The 21,448-nt window shown below is 29.3% G+C and overlaps 1 protein-coding gene across 1 annotated transcript; it reads right to left on the reverse strand.

The window, feature by feature from the left end:
• Positions 1-2,256: 2,256 nt before the first annotated feature.
• LOC122272354 (uncharacterized) lies at positions 2,257-19,809 on the reverse strand. Its single transcript, XM_043055938.2, has 2 exons — positions 19,721-19,809; positions 2,257-9,736 (listed from the first exon to the last, which is right to left on the reverse strand). The coding sequence occupies exon 2, from the start codon at positions 9,621-9,623 to the stop codon at positions 4,626-4,628; it is 4,998 nt and encodes a 1,665-aa protein (XP_042911872.1). The 5' UTR covers positions 9,624-9,736; positions 19,721-19,809; the 3' UTR covers positions 2,257-4,625.
• Between the last annotated feature and the right edge of the window lie 1,639 nt (positions 19,810-21,448).

Raw genomic sequence — 21,448 nt, forward strand, 5'->3', positions numbered from 1 at the left:
ATGGAGTTAAAACTCAGAGTGCATCGGAATCCTTTCAATGTACAGCTGATGCCTGCATTTATAAAACCTCCAGAGGAAAAATTAGGGTCCAACCTTCTTCAAAAAGCCGAAGAAGAGTTGGAGTTACCAGGGGCACAACAAGAGGATACCCACTGGACGTCCACCAGTTCATGAGAAACATTCAATGAAAAAAAGAAATTTCGTTGAAAATGTGCGAAAAAATCAACATCGCATTAGTAAATTTTCATTATACATCACTATATTTTATTTTTTTAATTATGTTATTTTTTATTAGGTTTTTTTATTACTCAAGTCATTTAACAGTATTTAGGAATCTATAAATATAAGTTAAGTGTGATCGTTACAGAATAACCTGTACGCAATATATGTAAATAAAGTATATTTTTAAAATTGTGTATTATCCATTAATTGCATTTATTATTCTAATATTGAAAGAGTATCAAGGTATCTATGACCTCCATAATAAATGAAGTATTTACGAACTTTTATATACATTAAGGAATTGAATCAATTTTTCACGCAGTTTAAGAGATCTCAACTCGTTACAACTCGAAGGGCAGGGAGGTATTGCCATTATTAAGCATATACTAGGGCATGGTCGAGCGAATTGTTACGCAGCAGCAGACTTGCCATGTTTACTACGAGATAATTATGGTAATTGTATAAGCCTGCACGAAGAATTTTCTTGTAAAAGTTGGAATCCTGTAACTATCGATAAAGAAAGGGTAAGAAAAAGTAATTCAATAAATATTTTTTTTACAATAAATGCTTCTAGAAATGAAGCAAAAGCTTTAAAACTTAGTTTTTTATATAGTTTCACTCAAACTTGTTTCAAGACTCAGGTAAACTCTAGGTCTTTAGTCTGAACTTACAAAATAAAAAACACGGTCAAAACTCACATAATAACTTACAATTGTTTTCTTAATTTACTTTTAATCAATTCTCATCAAATCAGATAAAATTAGATATCATTTAAGTGAAATCAGATATTTTGATAGATTCAGATTAAATTTAATATGAATAAATATCATTTAGAGTTTAAAACTAGTGACATAGGTCATTAAAGAAAAATCCCTTCATTTGTACTTTTTTTTCCTCTTGAAATCCATTGCACACATATTTCTTATGGCACTAGCGAATTTCCAATTACTTTCAAATTTTAAAAATATCAACTGTTACATTTACAAGAAATTATAACTTTGAAGCGTGATAAAATTTTTGAATACTCTTATTGTTTTCTAGTAAATAATATGTCCTTGTTAATTTCTAAAATAAAATCTTCATGAAAAAGTTTACATTATTCTTTAATTTCATTATTCTTATTCATTAATCTTTATTTTATAAAGATTGATTTAATAGAAAATATAACTAAAATAAAACAGGTTATGTTTTCTTACAATAAAAGTTTAATAGAATTAATTCTTCAAAATAGCGTTCCAATAAAACAGGGTATTAAAATGTTACGTTCTTTTTTGTGATTGGTTCATTAATAAAATATTTTTATTTCTTCGCAAATACAATTCCTGTAAAAAAAATTAAAAATTAAATCTGTTATATCAAAAAACAAAGTTAATATGAAGTGAATTTAAAACAACCTCAAAATAAGCTTAAGTGTAAATAAAATTACTTCCTACACCTCAACCTCACTCTCTTTAGTTGAAATTAGATAAAAACTTTCATACTCCATAAATACCTTTTTGTTATAAGTATCCGAAAAACAACCTGTATACCTTGAAAATCACCTCATCAGCCTGGTTGATTTGAAGTGAATTTTAAACAATCTGAAAATGAGCTGAAGTGTATGCAAAAGAACCTCGTAGACCTTAAATACAACCTTTACGAGGTATAATTTTTATGGTTGTTTTCTCAACCTCAAATATACCTTAAATATTCGTAAGGGATGTGCCGACTTATACTACCGTTGTGAAAAAGGTTTCTTATTGACAGCAACATTATGTTTCAAAGCACAGGTCTGAATTTTTAAAGTTAAATCTTAGGAAAAGTCAGCTATTCAAATATATGTATATCGGATACATTTCAGCAATTATGTTTTTTTTTTATCGCAGGAAAATAGTAAATTTATTTTTTGAGAAATTCATAATGCTTTAAGTATTATTGTACTAACATTTTATAAAATATTACTATAACAGCTGTATAATTGCTGGAATATTTATGTAATAAAAATATGAGGGTATGAGGACCAATGAATAAAAAGAAATAAATTAACGAAAAACATCAAAATTTAGAAATTTTATTCATACATGTTTGATTTACAAACATTCGATAGATGTTCGGTAAGGTACAAAATAGTTTGATTGGCAGTATGACTTGTAATATGAATGACAATAACTCTTTTACAGATAGAAACTTATAAAAAGCGAAATCAAAGAAAGATATGACATCTGAATTTAATAGTAATATAAAATGTTTTGTTTAATTAGAATAGATAACAATTATTAAATAATCAAAGAATGCTTTGCATTGCCATCTAAACAAGATAATGCTTTTCTAAATATTAATGTAACAATTCTGATTAAAAAAAAAAACTAATTTGTTAGATTTGGTGAAATTTAGAAAGTGAGAACTGCAACTAGATTTATAATGTTTTACTTCTATTATAATGATTGAACAACACAAACATGTTCCTCATTCGCTTAAAATTTTAAATTTAATATAACCGTACAAAATTCACAGAAAAGCAAGACATAATATCTAAGCACTTGACAACATCGTCTACGGGATAGTCAAGTTTGAAGTAGAAGAACTAGTGTACCATAATACTAGTATAAATAAAATCTTTCTTACTATCGTGCAAAACTAAGTTTTGTGTACGGCAAGTGATACAAAAGAAATTCTTGCACTTTAATTTAAATAAAACAAAGCTCGAGCAAACAATGAAAAAATTTTAGCGGTATTAGATATGCATTTTTATAGAACTTTTTCTAATTAAAACGTAACACTGCAATTTTTTAATCAGAATAAAATAGACAAGATTACACAAATCAAATTTTTCTATGTGTTAATTAAAAATCTTAAAATACTATTTTGGTAAAGATCCAATAACATATTAGACAGCTAAATAAAAATATGAATTTATACAAAATACGAAGATTTAATTTTAAATATAGACAATGTTAAATATAAAAAATTACTATAATTAAGTAAAATTTTAAGAATTCAGATTTGTTTTCTAAAGATATTATTTTAAAAGATTCATTTCTAAAGATAAAATATGAGACGAAATATTGTGATAGTTTCAATTCAAAGATGAAAAATTTAATTATAAAAATACATAGTTGAAAAAATAAGACATTTTACTATATTTCAGATTCACATTTTAATAGAAAAAAGCATTTACAAATTAAATAATGAACATTGATAAAAACATTTTTTTGTGGCATTCATGCAAACACTTGAATTTGAAATATGAAATTAGGTTTGCTTCAAAAGCTACAGTTTTTCAAAATTGAATTTTTAGTTTATTTAGTAGTCGAAATGAAACCGTTTGACCTACAGGGGGTGGTATAAATGTTACAACAAACTTAAATAGGAATTAGGGCGCATCATCAGGATTAAAATTACATAGGGATCCATGCCCAGGAATTTCCTTGTGCGCAACGTAGGGGAACGCCCTACCTAAACAGGTTATACACACGAAAAAACAGTTCATAATAGGGAAGAGTCTTTAGCGATATTTCCAGACATCCCTTTGCAATTTTAATCCTGATGATTTGCCCTAGTTCCTCTTGAAGTTCGTTTTTAAACTTATGCATTTCGACAAAAAAAAGACTAAGAATGTCATTTAAAAAATAAAAAAGACTGTACCTTGGACCAGAATTGGCTGGTTTTAATCAAATGTTTTGTTTTAAATAAACAAAGCATGTTTTTTCTTTAGTAAAAATATTTTTAAAAGTTCAATTTTTTATTATTTACATGCATAGTCTTAGTTTGAATAGAACCAAAAGTATTAAATACTCTTTTAAAAAAAATTTCATTTCAAATTATTCTGTATTTCTTAAAATAAAACATAAATATAGAATTTTAAAATGTTTAGTTATCATAGGTCATGTATAATTATAAAAATATTGATGTGACCAAAATGTTCTAAAATGCACCGTATTACGAAATTCATTTTCTTATTACTTTTAAAAGGACTTCAAAGGAGGACAATTTTTGAATAAGTTAAAATAAAAAGTTGGAAACTTTTTTTAGTCTTGTTTTAAGATCTGTAAAATAAGATCTGCAAAATAAGGTTTAAGATCTCTAAAATAAGATCTGGTGTATCAAAAAATTTTACCTTGAAAAAAAAAAGATCATATAAAAATCCAATCGTTTTTCGAAATGTAATTTTGAAAAAAAAAAGAAAGAAATAATCGCATTGCTTAAAATCAATTTTTAAAATGAATTAATGTAATCAAATTAACACAATTAGTTAAATTTTTGCAAATAAATTTAATGACCCAAAGTAAAAAAAATTTTTAAAAAAAATTTTCAGAGCAACTTCAAAAAGATTTTCAGATTAGTACAATCAAATATACACCATTAATCTCAAATCTTTAAATATGAGAAGGCATTGCCCCTCAAAAACTGTTAGTTTTCAAGTATTACTTCTCTTTGATAAATGGATATTTAGACAAATATTCCATACGTTTTTCAGGAGTATACTCAACGAGGGATTCAAAAAATTTATATGTTAATTTGTGTTTTTCTTCCGCTTTTTTAATATTTTCAGCAATTAATTTTCCTCTTTTATTAGCAATTTCATTTCTAGCAACGCAAATTTCTTCGTATGTGTTGATGAGACAACCACTTGCTGTTTCAGAGCACCTAATTTCTTTCAGGTGTTCTCTGCACAAGATCAGTTCATAACTGCCTTTATTGTCTTTTCGGGCAGTTCTTCCTTTGATTTGCGTCTCTTCTTTTTCATCCAAAGAAAAGAATGTTTGAATAACATGCACACCTCCATTCTCTTCTACGCTACGATCGTTAGACTTGTAGTCTATACCTCGACCCATAGCCCTAGTGGCCAAAGTCACTGTTTGTGAAACGCCAGATTCGTTGATGCGCCATTCCACAACCGACGGTTCTTCATTCCCAATCAAAACATACAAACGATTAATATTACTTCGATATATTTCTTCAAATCCTTTTATTTCTGCGTCAGTATCGAAGAAGACAAGAATAGCTCGATTAAGTTTAATGTTTTGGGAAATATGTTCGAATATTTTCGAATGCCAGTTGCTTTCTGTAGCTTGAATGGTGAAATGGCTAATAGGAGTGAAAACGAGTTTACGCTCCCCGAAAAAAGATGGCATCGCAGACATGGTTTTTATTCCATAATTTTTAATAGCATTTTTTTCTGATTCATCCAATGTCATGAGAGTACCACTCACTCCTAAAATATTCTGATATCTCGAGGGTACATTAGCATAAGATATCGATCCATAACCGATCTGTATATAGCCATAGTTTTGATAGTATTTATCATCAAAATTTTCTTTTTTCAACCTAAAATAATTGAATACATTATAATAACCATGGAAAGTGGATCTATAAATCCCAAGGTTGTCTCTGAACTTTAAAAGACCGTTAAAATCTATTTTGTAGCGTTCAATAAACCAAACACTTTCATTTTTATGTTGTGAAACACTTATTGCATCAGAAATCATTTTTTCTAAATTTTGCTCAAACAAAGAATTTGAATTTGTTATAAAATTTTTTAACTTTTCGTACTTTTCTTCCTTCAAGAGTTCGATTATAAAATCTCTCATTTTTTCCATAACAATGGTCTTCTCGTACAAACCTCCTTCCACTATTTCCCACAATTTAGGTTGTATTTCTAGCAATGCGGGCATATTTATATTAACACAAAGATTTAAAGTATTCCCGTAAAAGTTATCCGAAAAGAAAACATCAACTTCATCAATTAAAAGAACGGATGTCCAGCTCTGTTCAGAAAATTCAAGAGTTTTTGGATGAAATTCATTTAATACTAAATCTTGCACTACAGAGGACATATTTTTCTCAGAGTCATTAGCTTTAAGTTTGAGGGAATCAAAAACTAAGTCGTAAAATGTTTGATAATTTATTTCATCTCCTACTTCAAATTTTGAAAAGGATTCAAAAAAATCACTAAAAGCCATTTCATCACGTTGTGCCAGATATTCGCTGTAACACACTACACTCGCTTTGTTGCCTGTCAATGCAATTATGACAGAAAGTAGACCGAAAATAACTGATTTGCCTTGACCAGTTAATACTTGAGCAAAATGTTTTGGTACGCCTTTTTCCAGATAATCCACACCTAAAAGTCTCAAAATGCACAGAATTTGGACGCAATGTGGCTCGATTCTTTTCATAATATTAGCAACATCCTTAGATTCGAGAATAGTCCAAACTGCAGCCACCCCAGCAAGTAAAACTGGTATTACAGTCTGTTTGAAAGACGGAGTCCACTGTTCTAAAGGAAGACATTCCTGTTTCTCAATATCTTTCTTTATTTCTTCAAGGATTTCGGGTATATCTAACTGTTCTAAAGATCCAAGTTTTTCACTATACACATTATAACAATTTTCTAAAATGCTTCTATTGATACTAGTGTTAAATCCACTCTCTTTAGCCCTCTTGACTTCTATTTCACACAAATGCAGAGCACGTTCAATTCCGATTTGGTTTTGCTTTCGAGCATAGAGGAAGAAGTTTTCGACGTTATCTAAGCGTTTCTTAAAATCTTCATAGGTATCACTATTTGTTACTACATTGTTATAAGGAGCTGTGCAATCTCTCAAAAAATGCTCTAAATCATTATAATCAACTTGATCCTCGAAATGAGTAAAAGAATGTCCAATAGCGAGAAATAGATCACCAATCGCATTTAAATAATCTTCGTTACTCCAATACAACTTTTCGTAAACTAAATCTATGATATCTAATAATTTATTAATGGTTTCGATTAGAAAATGCCGAGGGATTTCCAGTTTTTTCCTTTCAAGAATTTGAACGAAGCTCTCAGGGTCCTTTACAACGTATGATGTGACATCATTTTTGATTACACATTCCAAAACTTTATTTAAATCATCCGTATAACATGCTTTTGATATCAGCCATGAAAAATCTATACTTCTTATGTGTTTTAAAAACTCATTATAAAATCTGAAGAAACGGATCACTAGTTTAGCTTCAGTACATTTTGACAAACCACTTTCAACCAGTTTTAGTATCTTTCCTAGAATTACTTCCACGTCATCTTTAAATATGCTGCAAGGAACTGGTAGATTTTCTAATATCATTTCTCTCAACTTCCAATATTCATTATATACATCCATTAAGCCAGAAAAATAATCAGATAAAACATTTGTTTCATTTGAATTGAGAATGCAATTAATAATTTCCATTTGTTTATCTAAAATATTATGGTCCGCGTCAGTTAAAATCGAACCGACATCATTAAAATATGGAGATAATTGCATGATGAATTTGATTATATTAAGGGTAGCAATTCGAAAAGATTCATAACGGTCTTGTTTAGCTTGCTCAATGAATTTAATAAAGCCTTTGAGAACATGCAATGATAGCTCTTTAAAATGGTTGCTAGACTTATCACACAATAAAGGAGCTGTGCCACAGTCTACAATATACAACCACACAAGGCGATCCTCAGGAATGTGTGGAAAACTATTTTCTGTCCCCAAAAGAAATTCTTTTAAAGACTTAATTAAGCTCCTATCACCATCTAGAATCTTAAACGAATATTTGAATTTGATTTTACTTGAATATGAACCAGGTTCGAAGTGCTCCAACAATTGAAAATATAACTCATATTGTTTCTCTAAGGACTTATGAACAGTTGACTTGTTAGACCAGGGAATGGAAGTTATAATTCTGAAATTTCCGTTTTCTTCTACGAGTAGCTCCTGAGGTTTTATATTTGTTTTAGAAGCTATTTCACATGCAATGTCTCGGAAACTTTTTAAAAGGTAGTAGTACACGTGATGCGTCAAAGGTCCGATTTCTTTCACTGAATTATGATTCAACATTTGAACTTTCGAATAAAATTTATTCCACAAATATTTTATAAACTCTAGAGGAATTACTTGGTTCACAAAATTTTTCTCTTCATGAGCAACAGCAACTGCATTAGAAAATAATTCAATGTCTCCTTTGTTTATAAACAGTACTTTGTCTTTGGGCAAATCTCTTATTGAAAGAATATGGCATAAAAGATACGAATTTTTTGTAGGGCAGCTTTTAATTAAGTTTTGCTCATGATTGTATATTCCAGATTCGCAAATATTTCGAATTGGAGCCAACAAATCTTTCATGCGTGGGTTAGCAACACTACTGAACTTCGGAAAATGTTCATTTCGAAAGTAGAGTTTATTTTCAATTCTCTCGAAGCACTTAGCATTATTCTTTATTACTTGAGAGATGTGTTCATTTTGAAGAATTCCTTTCAAGAACATTAAAGGTTTATTCATGGCTAATGTGCAATGTTTGGTCATTAATAAGAGCTGTAGAAAATCATCTGTGCATTCAATACTATTAGAAATATTGGCACTCCTTCTCTCTAACAATTGAAGAAATTTACTGTAGGCATCGTTTCTCTTAAGCATTAATTCATCTTCTAACACTTTAGTAATAATAACATGTTTCAAAAACTCCAGTTTGTCATCTTCGAAAGATTTACTCAACTGTAAGTTAGCCGACATTTCAACTCTAGCAATAAATTTGTCATTATTTGCTACCAATATACATTCATCCCCCAAATTACATATATTCAGTTTGTACTGTGGATTTGCTCTCCTGAGGATAAATTCACACAGGTATGCAAATCCAGTGCTATTCGGAACTTCTTTTATATATTCCTTACCATCAGCGCTGACTGATTCATTATGTGATGCATATTTTCTGAAAGTCTTGGTTTCCTTATATTTTGTGATTGTGTCAGGCGAAACTATAGCTCTGGGATTTTTACCATCCTTTGTCGCATTCATGTTGCAACTCGGTGCCGATTGCTCTAAGTTGCATGTTATAGTTGAGGAAGAGTTATCCTTTTTTACAACATGTCGATGAAATTGCTTAAAAAGATTGGAAAAATTAGAAGTTGATTGACGAATATTTGCTTCAAGGTTTGGAGGTACATCGTTGATAGAAAGTTCCTTACTATCTTGACAGGATACGACATTGTCGATGCATTCATTACTTTCGGAATGACGAATAGTATCTGGAACACAATTATACTGGGAATTTGTTTTTTGTGGAACACTCAAACAAACATTAGACAATGTTTTAGCATTTGAGTTTGATTCATCAACGATTTCATCATTTGAAATTGCAGGAGAAGTGGAGGACGATGCAATTGACTGATTATTAGTGTTCCCTGCTGCAGTACTTTGTTTCAATACCTCGGTTTCCTGAGCAAAGTCACAAGTGGAAGTGCTAGCCAGTCTAGCTAGTTCCTTGACAGTTTGGTGATCAATTTTTTTTGACTGTCCAGATGCTTCATTACTACCTCCGCCCAGTGAACCACTCTTAGACGCAGAGCTGCTAACTTCTTTGCTTTTAGCTGGACGATGAGAATTACGTTTTCTTTTTTTACACATATTTTAACTGTTGAAGAAATTTCTCTTCTTCAATTAGGATGGAATAAAGTTGCCCCGGAAATCAAGAAGTGACGACAAGCAAGGCACAATTGACTCCTTCAAGTGTTAATGACCTAAAAAAATAAATATGTACTTAACAATTAATTAAAATTTTTGTTAACAAATATAGATCAATCTTTTGCTTGCTATTAATTTGAAATTTTAAGGTAACCAGTTTTTTCATGAAGTTGAAATTAAGTTTTAAATATTAAATGAAAGTAAATTTAGCTTAAATGTAAAGAAAAAATATTAAACGAAGATATTATTTCTCTTTCTTAAAAAGATTAAGGCTCAATAAAGGTCATTATGGATACGACAATAAATATAAATAAGTGTCACTTGTTAATTCGGTACCTCATTAAAAAATAACATTATATTAAATCTAAAAAGAGCCTTGTAACAGCGAAAAATGTAGAAACACATATCTTCTTTCAAATTTATACATTCAAAGCTAAATTTATGCCTCTATCACACGAGAGAAAATAAAAGCAACCCTAAGTGTAACCTCAACTCTATCCGCAACTCTAAAGGCAATTTCTTCAGAAATTGCTCGAATAATCCTCGTGTGATATAGAAATCACGGTTGCCCAAAATATCAGCAACTGTTTGGGCAATTTTTCTCTCCATCCACACTTGAACCTAAAAGATGGTTTGCTTTTTATGGCGTTTCAATTTTATGTGATGACGTATACAAATGTAAATAAAAATGGCGGCAACGTTGATGAAGAGGATGATCGGATGAAATTTTTAATAGATGAAACAGAACAGTTTTTTAGTTTAATAATAACATTTCCTTTATAATTAAAGCATTAAAAATACTTTCACACGATGAGATGACCATCTTAATGCAGTTGATGTACGACCCAAACAGGAACCTGCCTATCATTTTAGTAGCGGTGAGTTCAGTAAACTATTTTCTAGATAAATTTTCTCTTAGAACATTTCTTTGTTTTAAACTAATAAAATTAAAACTCATTATAATTTGTTCCGATCAAAATTTCAATTACTTTAGATAGAAAAAATTTCTATTTTTATATATGTAAAGATTTATACTGGCGAATAGATTTACTTTGAAATATTAGCCAAGCAACTAGCCAAACTTTGTTGCATTATGATAACATAAAATATAATGATTGTATTTATTTTTAAATTTTAGTTCTGTCGATTGTATAAACATGTATGCGATTAATTGGAGAAAAAAATTATTTTCCTTATTATTATTATTATTATCTGCGAAATAATTATTTTATTCCTCCCTAAGAATTCTTTTAATTTCTGAAAAGCTTATTTTAAAACAAGTTAGAAATTATGTGTGGCAAATATTTATCTTGTCTCTCACAAAGTAATCCCATTTTTCGGTAATTATTGAAAAGTATTAAAAAAAGGTAGTAACATCATATATAAGAAGTAAATATTAAAAATGCAAATTCCCAATCCCTTTATCTGTTTCTACATTCATCCCTTCTTTTTGTTTAGTGTTTGATGATTTGCAAAATATTTTGTTCATTATTATTCAAAGTTAACTATTGATACTTTACTTCTTATTTATACTTTGCATTTATCTTTTGATACTTTACTTTTTTACAACGGTAGTAAGTATGTAAGTTTATCTTAATTTTTCAATATGCTTACATTTTTAATTGTCTTCCTTTATAAATAAAATTTATTTTCTTAAAACAAATTTCAGTCCAAGCATAAAAACTACAAAACCAAATATACCTGACGTCTTTCATTAGTGTATACTCTGCCAGACTTAAAATAAGTTTAAAAGGGATACCTGAAGACTTAAATGGTTTCAAATTAATGGTATTTAATCTTCCTTATTTTAATAATGTGTTGGTAAAATTTATCATGACAGTGATTTTTTTTTCTTTTATTTCAGATATTTTGCATAATCCTGTAAGGTTTGCCTGGAGAAGGAAAGAGATGTAATATTGTTTTATGAATGAAATAAAAAAATAAAGAAATGTAAATGATGCTGTTCATTTAAGTCGCAGTAGATCTGCACAATGGGCTGCTTACTACGGTCTGGGAAACATCCCTGAGGATGATTCGAAGACATGCCATCACAATTTTAATCCTCTGCAGAGGGGATGGCACCCCGCATGTAAATGAATCATGTTCTAAATCAGGGGTGTCAAACTCAAAAGCTAACTTGGGCCAAATAAACAATGCTTAACTTCAGGTGGGAAGCAACAAAAAAAAATATCAGTGTTCATAGAAACAAATATTTTTATTTTCAATAGTACATTGTAATAAACATATATAAAGTAAAATTATTGTTTGATATTTGACATCTCTTCTCTGCTACTATCTTTCCCATTTTGGGAGAAATTTTATTGGCTGAGACTTTCAAAATTGATCCAGCGTGAGCGTTATTAATACGGTTTTGGACAGGAGATTTATTTCCATTCACAACAAAAAATAATTACTCGCACTGATAAGTACTTCCAAACAAGGAAATAATTTTATATGCGAATTTTCGAGTATTTTCAAACCTAGCAGGTAAATATTTGTAAAATTCAGGCACACCCACTTCAATGAATTTTGCCTTCAAATTTGAGTCGCACTGAATCTCAATCACTTCCATTTGCATATTACTGGGTACTAAGTCTATATTTATTGAGAAAATCGAAGAAAACAAACAAAATTTGTCTTGCAAAGAAATAAAATCTTTAAACCTTGTTTCAAATTCTGTTCTAAGATTAGAAATTTTTTCTGCGTATTTTTGATACGATGCAGTTTCCCTGGAATGGCAGGTGCCGCAAGCCAATTAGAATTTTACATTTTCGCGCATGCAATTTAAAATGATCCGTATAGTTTATAAATAAAGTATATTATAATTTTATATGCTAGTTTCTATTCTAATTAACATTTCTATTTTATTTTTACTTTGCGTCGGACATATTGACAGGGCCGTAAAAATGTTCATCTCGGGCGGCGAGTTTGACACCCCTGTTCTAAATGTTTCACTTGATATTAAATGTGTTGTTTTTTAAATTGATCCTTGTATTATTTAAAATGCAAAACAAAACACGTAAAAGGCTATAAAAAATAATAGGGTACATAAAAAGTATGCTAGTCATAAAATATTGTTTTTTCTTAGTTATTAATAAATTTGAATTTATATATTGTATATTACAATAAATTTGTCCTAAAATAAATCCTATCATTTCTAATTAAATTATCTTATACCAATAATGAATGCTTTAAATTTTACAATAACAAATTGTAAGCATGACATTGAAAATCCTCTTATATTTAAAAAACAATTTTACAAAGAATTAGGAAAAAAATAATTTTCATAAGTGATATTCCTGATATACAATGCGCAGATGAAAAGTGATGAGCCCTTAATGCAATGTAAATTAATTTTATGACAATAAAATTCTGAGACTTTGTAGTATAGACAAGTCTGACATTATTTATTATGCATTTTTTAGACTAAATTTTTAAAAAAAAGTAGAATTAATTTGATAGATCTAATAGTTTTGATGTTATAAATATTTTATGAGTAAAGGGTGAAAAAATTTTTTTATATTTCATACTTTAAACTATCAATTCTTTTAAAGAATTATTTCAAAGGACTATTTTATTGAATTAAGCGTAGGAAATTAAATTTGAAGAAATGCCTTACTTGTTTAGATAGCAATGTCAGTTGCATAAAGTGGTATAAGTCATAAAATAGTACTTTCTGCACACGAAACTTTTACAAATTTTTGAATTGCTAAACTATTAAATGAGACAGCATGGTTTTATTCTCATTCGATGTAGCGTATACATAAATAATACCTCAATTGCCTATCTAGCAATGTTAGATAGTAAATATGTATAAATAAATTATACTTTTATACATAAAACATAAATAACTTCTATTACATTAGTCACTCGATTCAACGTAAGAAAATCGTACAAATATGAGATAGTATTTAAGATCCCACTTTTACCTCCTAATCCTTTTAGAGATGCAACATGAAATTCATTTATATCTTAATATCATTTTATATTATGAGGTAGAGTTGATAATCCTTTTTATACTATGCTACTTCACTGATGTGGAAATGATGTGTTCAGAACTCATCAATGATGTGTTCAGTTATTTGCAGCTGAATAAAGTCTTCAAAATGTACAAAATTAAATCAAAATCAACCAATATTCTACAGCGTCTGTGATTTCCTTTTCCTTCCTTTACGAACATCGTTGAGAAACTAACTTAATAGCATCATATGGTAAAATAAAATATGAGCCAAAAGTTAAGATAAACAAAATATGGTACCCCAGTTACGAGCATATATGCCAACGTTACTTTTAAAAAGTAACGAGTAAAAGTACAAGTATTTTTAAAAAAGTAACGAGTAAAAAGTTCTTATTCTAAAAAGTAACGAGTAAAAAATACAAGTAAAAGTACAAGTCCTAAACAAAAAAAGTAACGATTTAAAAGTACATTTCTAGGAAATCGAAAATTCAAAGTAACCTAAAATTTTATTGAATAATATTCTTATGTTCCTTAATGTTTTTGCAAAATTGTTGTTACTTATTTAATTATTTTTAATTTTGAAAGTTATGGACATTAATTTATTTTTAAATTCAGAAGAATATTATAATATAATTTTATAATATAATCGTATAATATAATTTTAAAATCAAATATAATTTTAATATCAAACTTTTTATGGATTGGCACGAAAAAGACATTTAATCTATTGGTTTTAATTCTTAGTTTATTATTTTTATTTATTTAAATTACCATTGATTTAAGATTGTTTTACTCTATAGAAACGAGTTTTAAAATCACAAACATAAACAAAGCAAACACGGGGTTTCAGATAGTGATCTTTGAGCTAGTAAAAAATAATTGAATGTGCAGTATAAGTTGAAACAGAACAGTCTACAGTTTTATTTGTAACAATGGCTAATGTTGAAGTCATGCGATAAAACCATTTTTCGAACATTTCTGCCTAACGGAATAATTAAAATTTGTAAACGAGTTTTAGTATCAGCGGCTAAATTAATACCTTCGAGTTTCAAGAGTTAAAATAGTAGTTATAATAGTTTTTAATAGCACAAATAGTTCTGAAGTTCTTAAAGATTTGACTGGGCGTTGTTTGACAAGGTCTGGCATAAACATAATTTTGGTAAAAATGTACTAGGTAAAAATGTATTTAGTAAAATATGTATTAAGACAAAAATGTATTATTAGTGACAAAAACAGCTCTCTAATAATAAAAGGTGCAATTAGAGTTTTAAAAGCGCACTCACTTAACACAGTTTACCACAATCTGTAATATTATGTAATAACTGAAGTTTATCCTCAACTATTTCTAAATTACATTCATATACTATTTTATGTGTAAATTTCCAAAAAGTAATTCTCTCTCATTATCAAAATAAGTGAAAAATGTTTAGTTTAAAAAATAATTAAAGGTCGGCTAAAAGACAATCCCCAAAAAAGTAATCAAAAAAAGTAAAACTAACAAAAAATGATTAATCGATAAACTTGAAAGCATTTTTTTAAAATTTAAAATGAAAATTGTGAGAAAATAAGTGAGGTGCATTTTTTTAAAGAAAAAGCATTTAAAAAATAGTTTTAAAACCGTTTAAAAAATTAATATGCATCACCCCCNCTCTAACCCCCCCCCCCCCCCCCCCCCAAAAAAAAAATACTTATTAAAATTCAACCAGTTGAGACGTAACTTCAATAATCCTAACGAAGTAAATATATGCAATTGTAATTAAAATTAAACCTAAAATCACAAATAATTTTAGTATGTAATTATTATTTAAACAAGCAAATAAATTTTTTTCCAAACTGAATATGAATAAAAAGGCACTGTTTTTAAGGGATAGCGGCTTATTGTTACGAAAGGCGCAAAGAGGGGACATTTATTGAGGGAATTTATTGAGCAAAGGGCAAGCAGTCTGGGCCACCCCACAGAAAACGCTTAGGGAGAAAACTGCAGCAGAGGGGAACAAGTAGTCTATAAAAGAAATCTTTAAAAATGGGGGAAATTTTGTCTATTCTTTTAAAATATTCATTACATTTTTTTTTAATCAGAATAATTTCCACACTGTTTAGAAATATCGTATTAATCCCGAAATATTGAATATATGCAATATATATCCGTTGATGTGTTCAAACAAACCCTGAAGGGTTTATAGTTTGTCTAAAGTAAAAACTCCCCATGCCATTTGCTTAGACCCGTTGCGGTAACTATGGCAACGAGATATAATTATTTCAAGTAGGGGTATGGGGTCAGCGAAAAAAAAGGAATCCTTTTCTTCGGTCTATTGTGTTAGCTTTAAGAACCTAATATCTAACAAACTTCGGACAGAAGTTGTTTTTTTTTTATATATCTTGCAAAAACCTTTTCAAAATATTTTTAGAAAGTAAAGCCAGCATTTTGTTAAAATTTCTCGTTATTAAGAAAAAAATTATTCTATTTTGAAAAACTCCTGATTTAGCCTATGTGAGAATACTATCAATTAAAGTTTATTGAAATAGTAATATTTTATAATCATTATTTGTAAAACCACACATTTTTTTACATATCTTTTACAATAAACAATTTTGCGGCAATATTTTGAACTAATCTAAAAATTTCCTTAATTGCTGTCTGAATTTCTTCCGAATTATGTTAGCGAGATCAGACATTATCTGCCTCTCTGGAGTTAACAATCCAAATAAATTATATGCTATAAGTAGAATACTATCGGTAACTATGCTGCATATATTGCACAGAATTAGTTTTATAGATAAGTAATATGTTTAGCAAAAATTTTAATCTTGTACTTCTTTACGTATTTAGTTTCTTAAATGAAATTAATGTATTATTCATGATTAATTAAAAACCAGATTAATGAATTATGTTTTATTTCATATAGTTTTGTATAAAAAGTTAAAGTTAAATTTATAAACTATCAAGTAGATAATTACAAAGAAAAATTCAGTTTGATAACTGCGAAAAACATTGTTTGAAAATTCCTTCATTCATTCCAGATTGATGAGAAAAATCCCATTTGGTGGGTATAAAGATGAGTTTTTTCAAGTGGGCCCAATTTGAAAACACCCATATGGTATTTCTGGGCTAGGTATACCCTAAATTAAAGATCCATAAAAAATACAAATACTTATTTACTATTGAAACATAAGATATCAGTGATTATTCAATATGCGATTAAGCCAAAATCAAATTCATCATCATCATGGTTGGCCAGACAGCCCAATGTGAGCCAATGCCTTCCTCTGACGACCTACGATTTCCAAACTTAATTATGTGAGGGAAAATACAACTTATTTGAGAGGAAGCGGTTTTTACAATTAAAATTACATATATGTAAAGACATAAGAAAATGACCGCAACAATGATGGCCCGATTATGTAGAATCAGATTTTAGAGTGATGGGGGTAAAAGACATGTAATCCTGATCAAAGAAATCGTTCTGGCGGAATCTGCAACTGAAGGCTTTGGCCCACCTTAGCCTGTCTTACCAAATAAGATGAGTAAAAGCGCAAATAGATATCGCTCTCTGCTTTTCTGTAAACTAGAAGCAGATAAAAATACGAAGCATCTTGCAAAAAAAAAAAAAAACTTTTTTAAAGAGTAAGTTAAGATAACTTTAAATCAATTTACTAAAGCAACAATATAAATGAAAACAGTTTTGCTACTACTTCAAAAAGTCTGCCTATAAGGCAGAGCAAGTTAGCATCCCTAAAATATTAACAAATATCAAAAACAAGAATATAGATGGTAAAAGATAACAGGTGAAAAAAATAAAAAATTTTAATGAAAATTTTAGAAGTTTATTTTTTTATAGGAGATATGTTAAGATAAGGAAAATTTATATTGAACAAACTTGGAATTTTAATGAGTTACGTACTTGTACAACCTTGAAGTTCCATAATAAGGGAAAAAAATTAAGTTGCAAAATAAAGAATCAAATATTCTTAGTTAAATAAATTTCAAACGCAAAAATTACGACGAAGGAAAAATATTGAACCTCTAAGCAAAGCTAAATTGGATAAAACTGAGAATTTAATTATAAAATTTATTTAAATATAATTAGTTTTATAAATGCCTTAATAAAATTTTTATGTTAATTTTCGATATAAATCATATATTTTCTTTACAATTATTGGAAAACATAGGAAAAAATAACAAAATATAAATAACAAAATATAAACTTAACAAAACAATATAAATGCTGTCTCAAATTCGAATTCATTATTTGTCACAACAGGAAGAAAAAAAAAGAAAATGTTTTAAATGATCTTTTAATAATCTCGCCAATTCAAACTTTTAAAGTGACTGCTTGCGTATGATGAACAGGAAATGCGAAAATTGCATATATATCTGATTTTGAAAAAAAAGTAAAGAGATTTATTTCCCATTGTAGTGAATAAAAAATAAATTTTATTGAATACAAATGTAGGTTAATGAGTAAAAAAGGAAGTTAAAGACTAATAAATAAAAATGAATGTTTGAGATTCAAACACAAAATTTTAATATTTTAAGTTCAAAATCTATTAAGTTTCGATTCTCTTGAAATTCTTTGTTTCTAAAAACATTTTAAAATATTTTGAAAAAAAGAATTTTAGGAATGTAATTTATTGTATGAATGTAAATTTATGTTCGTCATTTGAAAACACATTTTAGTGTAAAAGCGTGAATGTGAACTTCAGCAATTATTTTAACATTTGAGAATATCTTTACCCAAATATAAAAGAAAAAAAAAGAATAGTAATAAAAAAAAAATAGAAATATTAGTAATTCTGGGATCGTAAATTTTTTTTTTTTTACAAATAATTTTATTGCGTCGTAGAAATATTTCAAACCGATTTCAGTACGCAAGCTCTTACGAGTGTGAATCATTATAATGGGAAACTGGTCAAGAAAATTTTAAAATAAAATTCAGTCAAAAAAGTCACTCAAAAGATATGCAAAGAATAAGCACAGTCACAAGTTTCGACAACGCATAATAAAGATACATCCTCTAAAAATTACGATCCTCTAACACGATAAATTGAAATTGTGATTGAATTAAACCCAGTTTGAAATGAAGACAGTTTAAAGAAGATGATCTTTTAAGGGAACACAGGACGTTCAAAATAGAAAAGTACAACTTTTATTCCATCATTTTCAAATTTAGTTAATTTTATTTAAAATTTAGTAGTATAACAGAATATTGATTGCATTAATAGAAATATGTGTGCAAAGTTTTTCTTTTTTAAAAATCAGTTTTTAAGTTATAGCTAAAAATATGGTTATTAATTGATGGTAATTAAAAAAGTTCCTTACATTTTCTTAATTAAATTTAACCCAGATACATTTTTTAGGCATTTAAATAAATTTAAGTGGTAATGGTAATCGTACAATAAAGAAACGTAACTAGACATTAAATTTTAATTTTGTCACTAAAATTTTCTTCAAAAAACACGCTTCATTATGCTTGTTCAATTATTAAAAAATTCAATTAAGATGAGATAATCAAATACAATTAGGATTAAACAAAACACATCGAACAGTATCTGAAAAAATTTTAATAACGATAAAACAAAAACTGGTGAGCAAGGAAGTTTTTGAAGTTGTGCAAACATTGAAAAATTTCATTCGCGAGAAAAAGCAACTATGTCAACGGGAACTACGTATTGATACATCGACCTTCACAAATTCATAATCTTATAACTCGGTTAAAAAAAACTGATTTAAATACGGTTTGTTGCCTATTACTTAGTAAAGTGAACTTTTTTTTAATATCTCAAAAACCAAATAATGGGATTTAGGAAGGATTTTCTCATTCTGAACGTCCAGTGTCCCCTTAATACATTAAAATTGTAAAAGATTAATTATAGGAAACATGCTAATCGATAAATATAAGTTAATATACACTTCTATAAAAATTATATATCCTTACTAAATTGAGGATACTATATAGTTCTATCATAATTACTTATGTAATTAAAATACTAAATAAAAATAATTCTTCAAGTGAAAATCAAAGCCACGAGCTATGATAAAAACATAGCAAATCAGAAAATGAAAAAACGAAAGATTACTTACATCCAAATAAAAGATTACGAACTACGCATATTTGCTCTAACAGGTCACATTAACAAAACTTCAGATTAAACTAAAATCAACACTAGAGAATTCAGAAAAAAGCATATTACAAATCAGTTCTTCATGGGCTTTAGGATTCGCTGACAGTTAGTGAAGACACCCGGTGGCTGATTGGTAGCTCTTAGCGCTCCCGTGCCACAGGTCTTGGGTTCAATCATTAGGCCGGGAAAGGTTGACTCAACATTTCCTCCCTTCAGTGGGTCACTGGTTGCGGTCAGTGTGCGGGTGGGTGACGACTTGGACCAGTCTGCGTAGGGACCGAGGGTGGGCGGTATGGGACCTCGTTAAACTGTTCTACCGTTAAGTGCTCGGCTTCGAGTGCAAGTCGTCGGGCTACCGAAGCGGGGGTGCCAACCCCTCTGCAGAGGATCAAACTTGTGATGGCATGTCTTCGGATCATCCGTAGGAATGTTTCCCAGACTTTCGCCAATAGCCCGTTGTGCAACTCCAGTGCGACGTAAATGAACTGCAACTACAACTACCCATTAGTGGGTCGATAAATGAGCATCAAGCATGCTTGGGAACTAAACGCTGGGGGTTTCGCGTTCGGCTGACCACCTCACCGGAACATCTGCTCCTGCACCCCAGAGTCAAAGGTCAAGAAAACTGAGATGGACACAGTAGACCTTGGCCCTGAGTTCAGTTTTTTCTTCGACAATTAGCGACGCAAGGTAGCAGTAGCTAATTAGAAAATGAAAACAACTCCCACCTCCTTTCCCCCTTGTTTACAGTCGTAGTTGCGAAGAGGCGGGGGATTAAAATGTTCACTTTGAAATTAAAACTTTTATAAATCTTGCCAAATCTAACTTTAAACGGGAAAAATCTTAACCGTTAAAACTTAAATTTCTTTTAAAACTACGTTTCAACTTTCACAAAATTTACAAGCTATAGATGCTTGCCCGGGGGTGGCTACGAGTTATACCTTTCGAGGCGGTCCCTTTCTGTGATGTTCTTTCTTTTTGCGCTTTCCGCGGGCGGCTGCCCGGAAGTTGCAGGAGATTATTCTGCCACCATTGTTCAACTCCGCCCTTACGAAAATTTAAGGTATATTTAAGCTTGATTTGAGGTATTTTTGAGGTATTAAGGTTGATTTGAGGTATATTTAAGGTTGCACAGAAAACAGCAATAAAAATTATACCTCGTAAAGGTTGTAATTAAGGTGTACGAGGTTGTTTTATATACACTTCAGCTTGTTTTGAGGTTGTTTAAAATTCACTTCAAATCAACGAGACTGATAAGATGATTTTTGAGGTATACCAAGTTGATTTTCTTACACTTGTAACAACAGAGGTATTTTTTAGGTATAAAAATTTTTACCTTGTTTCAACTAAAGAAAGTGAGGTATTTATTGAGGTATATGAAGTCATTTTATTTATACCTAAGCTTATTTTGAGGTAGTTTTAGAATCACTTCATACCAACCAGACTGATAAGGTGATTTTTAAGGTATACGAGGTTGTTTTTCTTACACTTGTAACAAAAGAGGTATTTATGAGGTATGAAAAAATCAACCTTATTTCATCTAACGAGAATGAGGTATTTACGAGGTATAAAAAATATACCTTATTTCAACTAAAGAGAGTGAGGTATTTATTGAGGTATATGAAGTCATTTTATTTATACCTAAGCTTATTTTGAGATTATTTTAAAATCACTTCATATCAACCAG

The sequence above is a fragment of the Parasteatoda tepidariorum genome, chromosome 2 (genome assembly GCF_043381705.1).
Source record: "Parasteatoda tepidariorum isolate YZ-2023 chromosome 2, CAS_Ptep_4.0, whole genome shotgun sequence".
NCBI classification, from domain to species: Eukaryota; Metazoa; Arthropoda; class Arachnida; order Araneae; family Theridiidae; genus Parasteatoda; species Parasteatoda tepidariorum.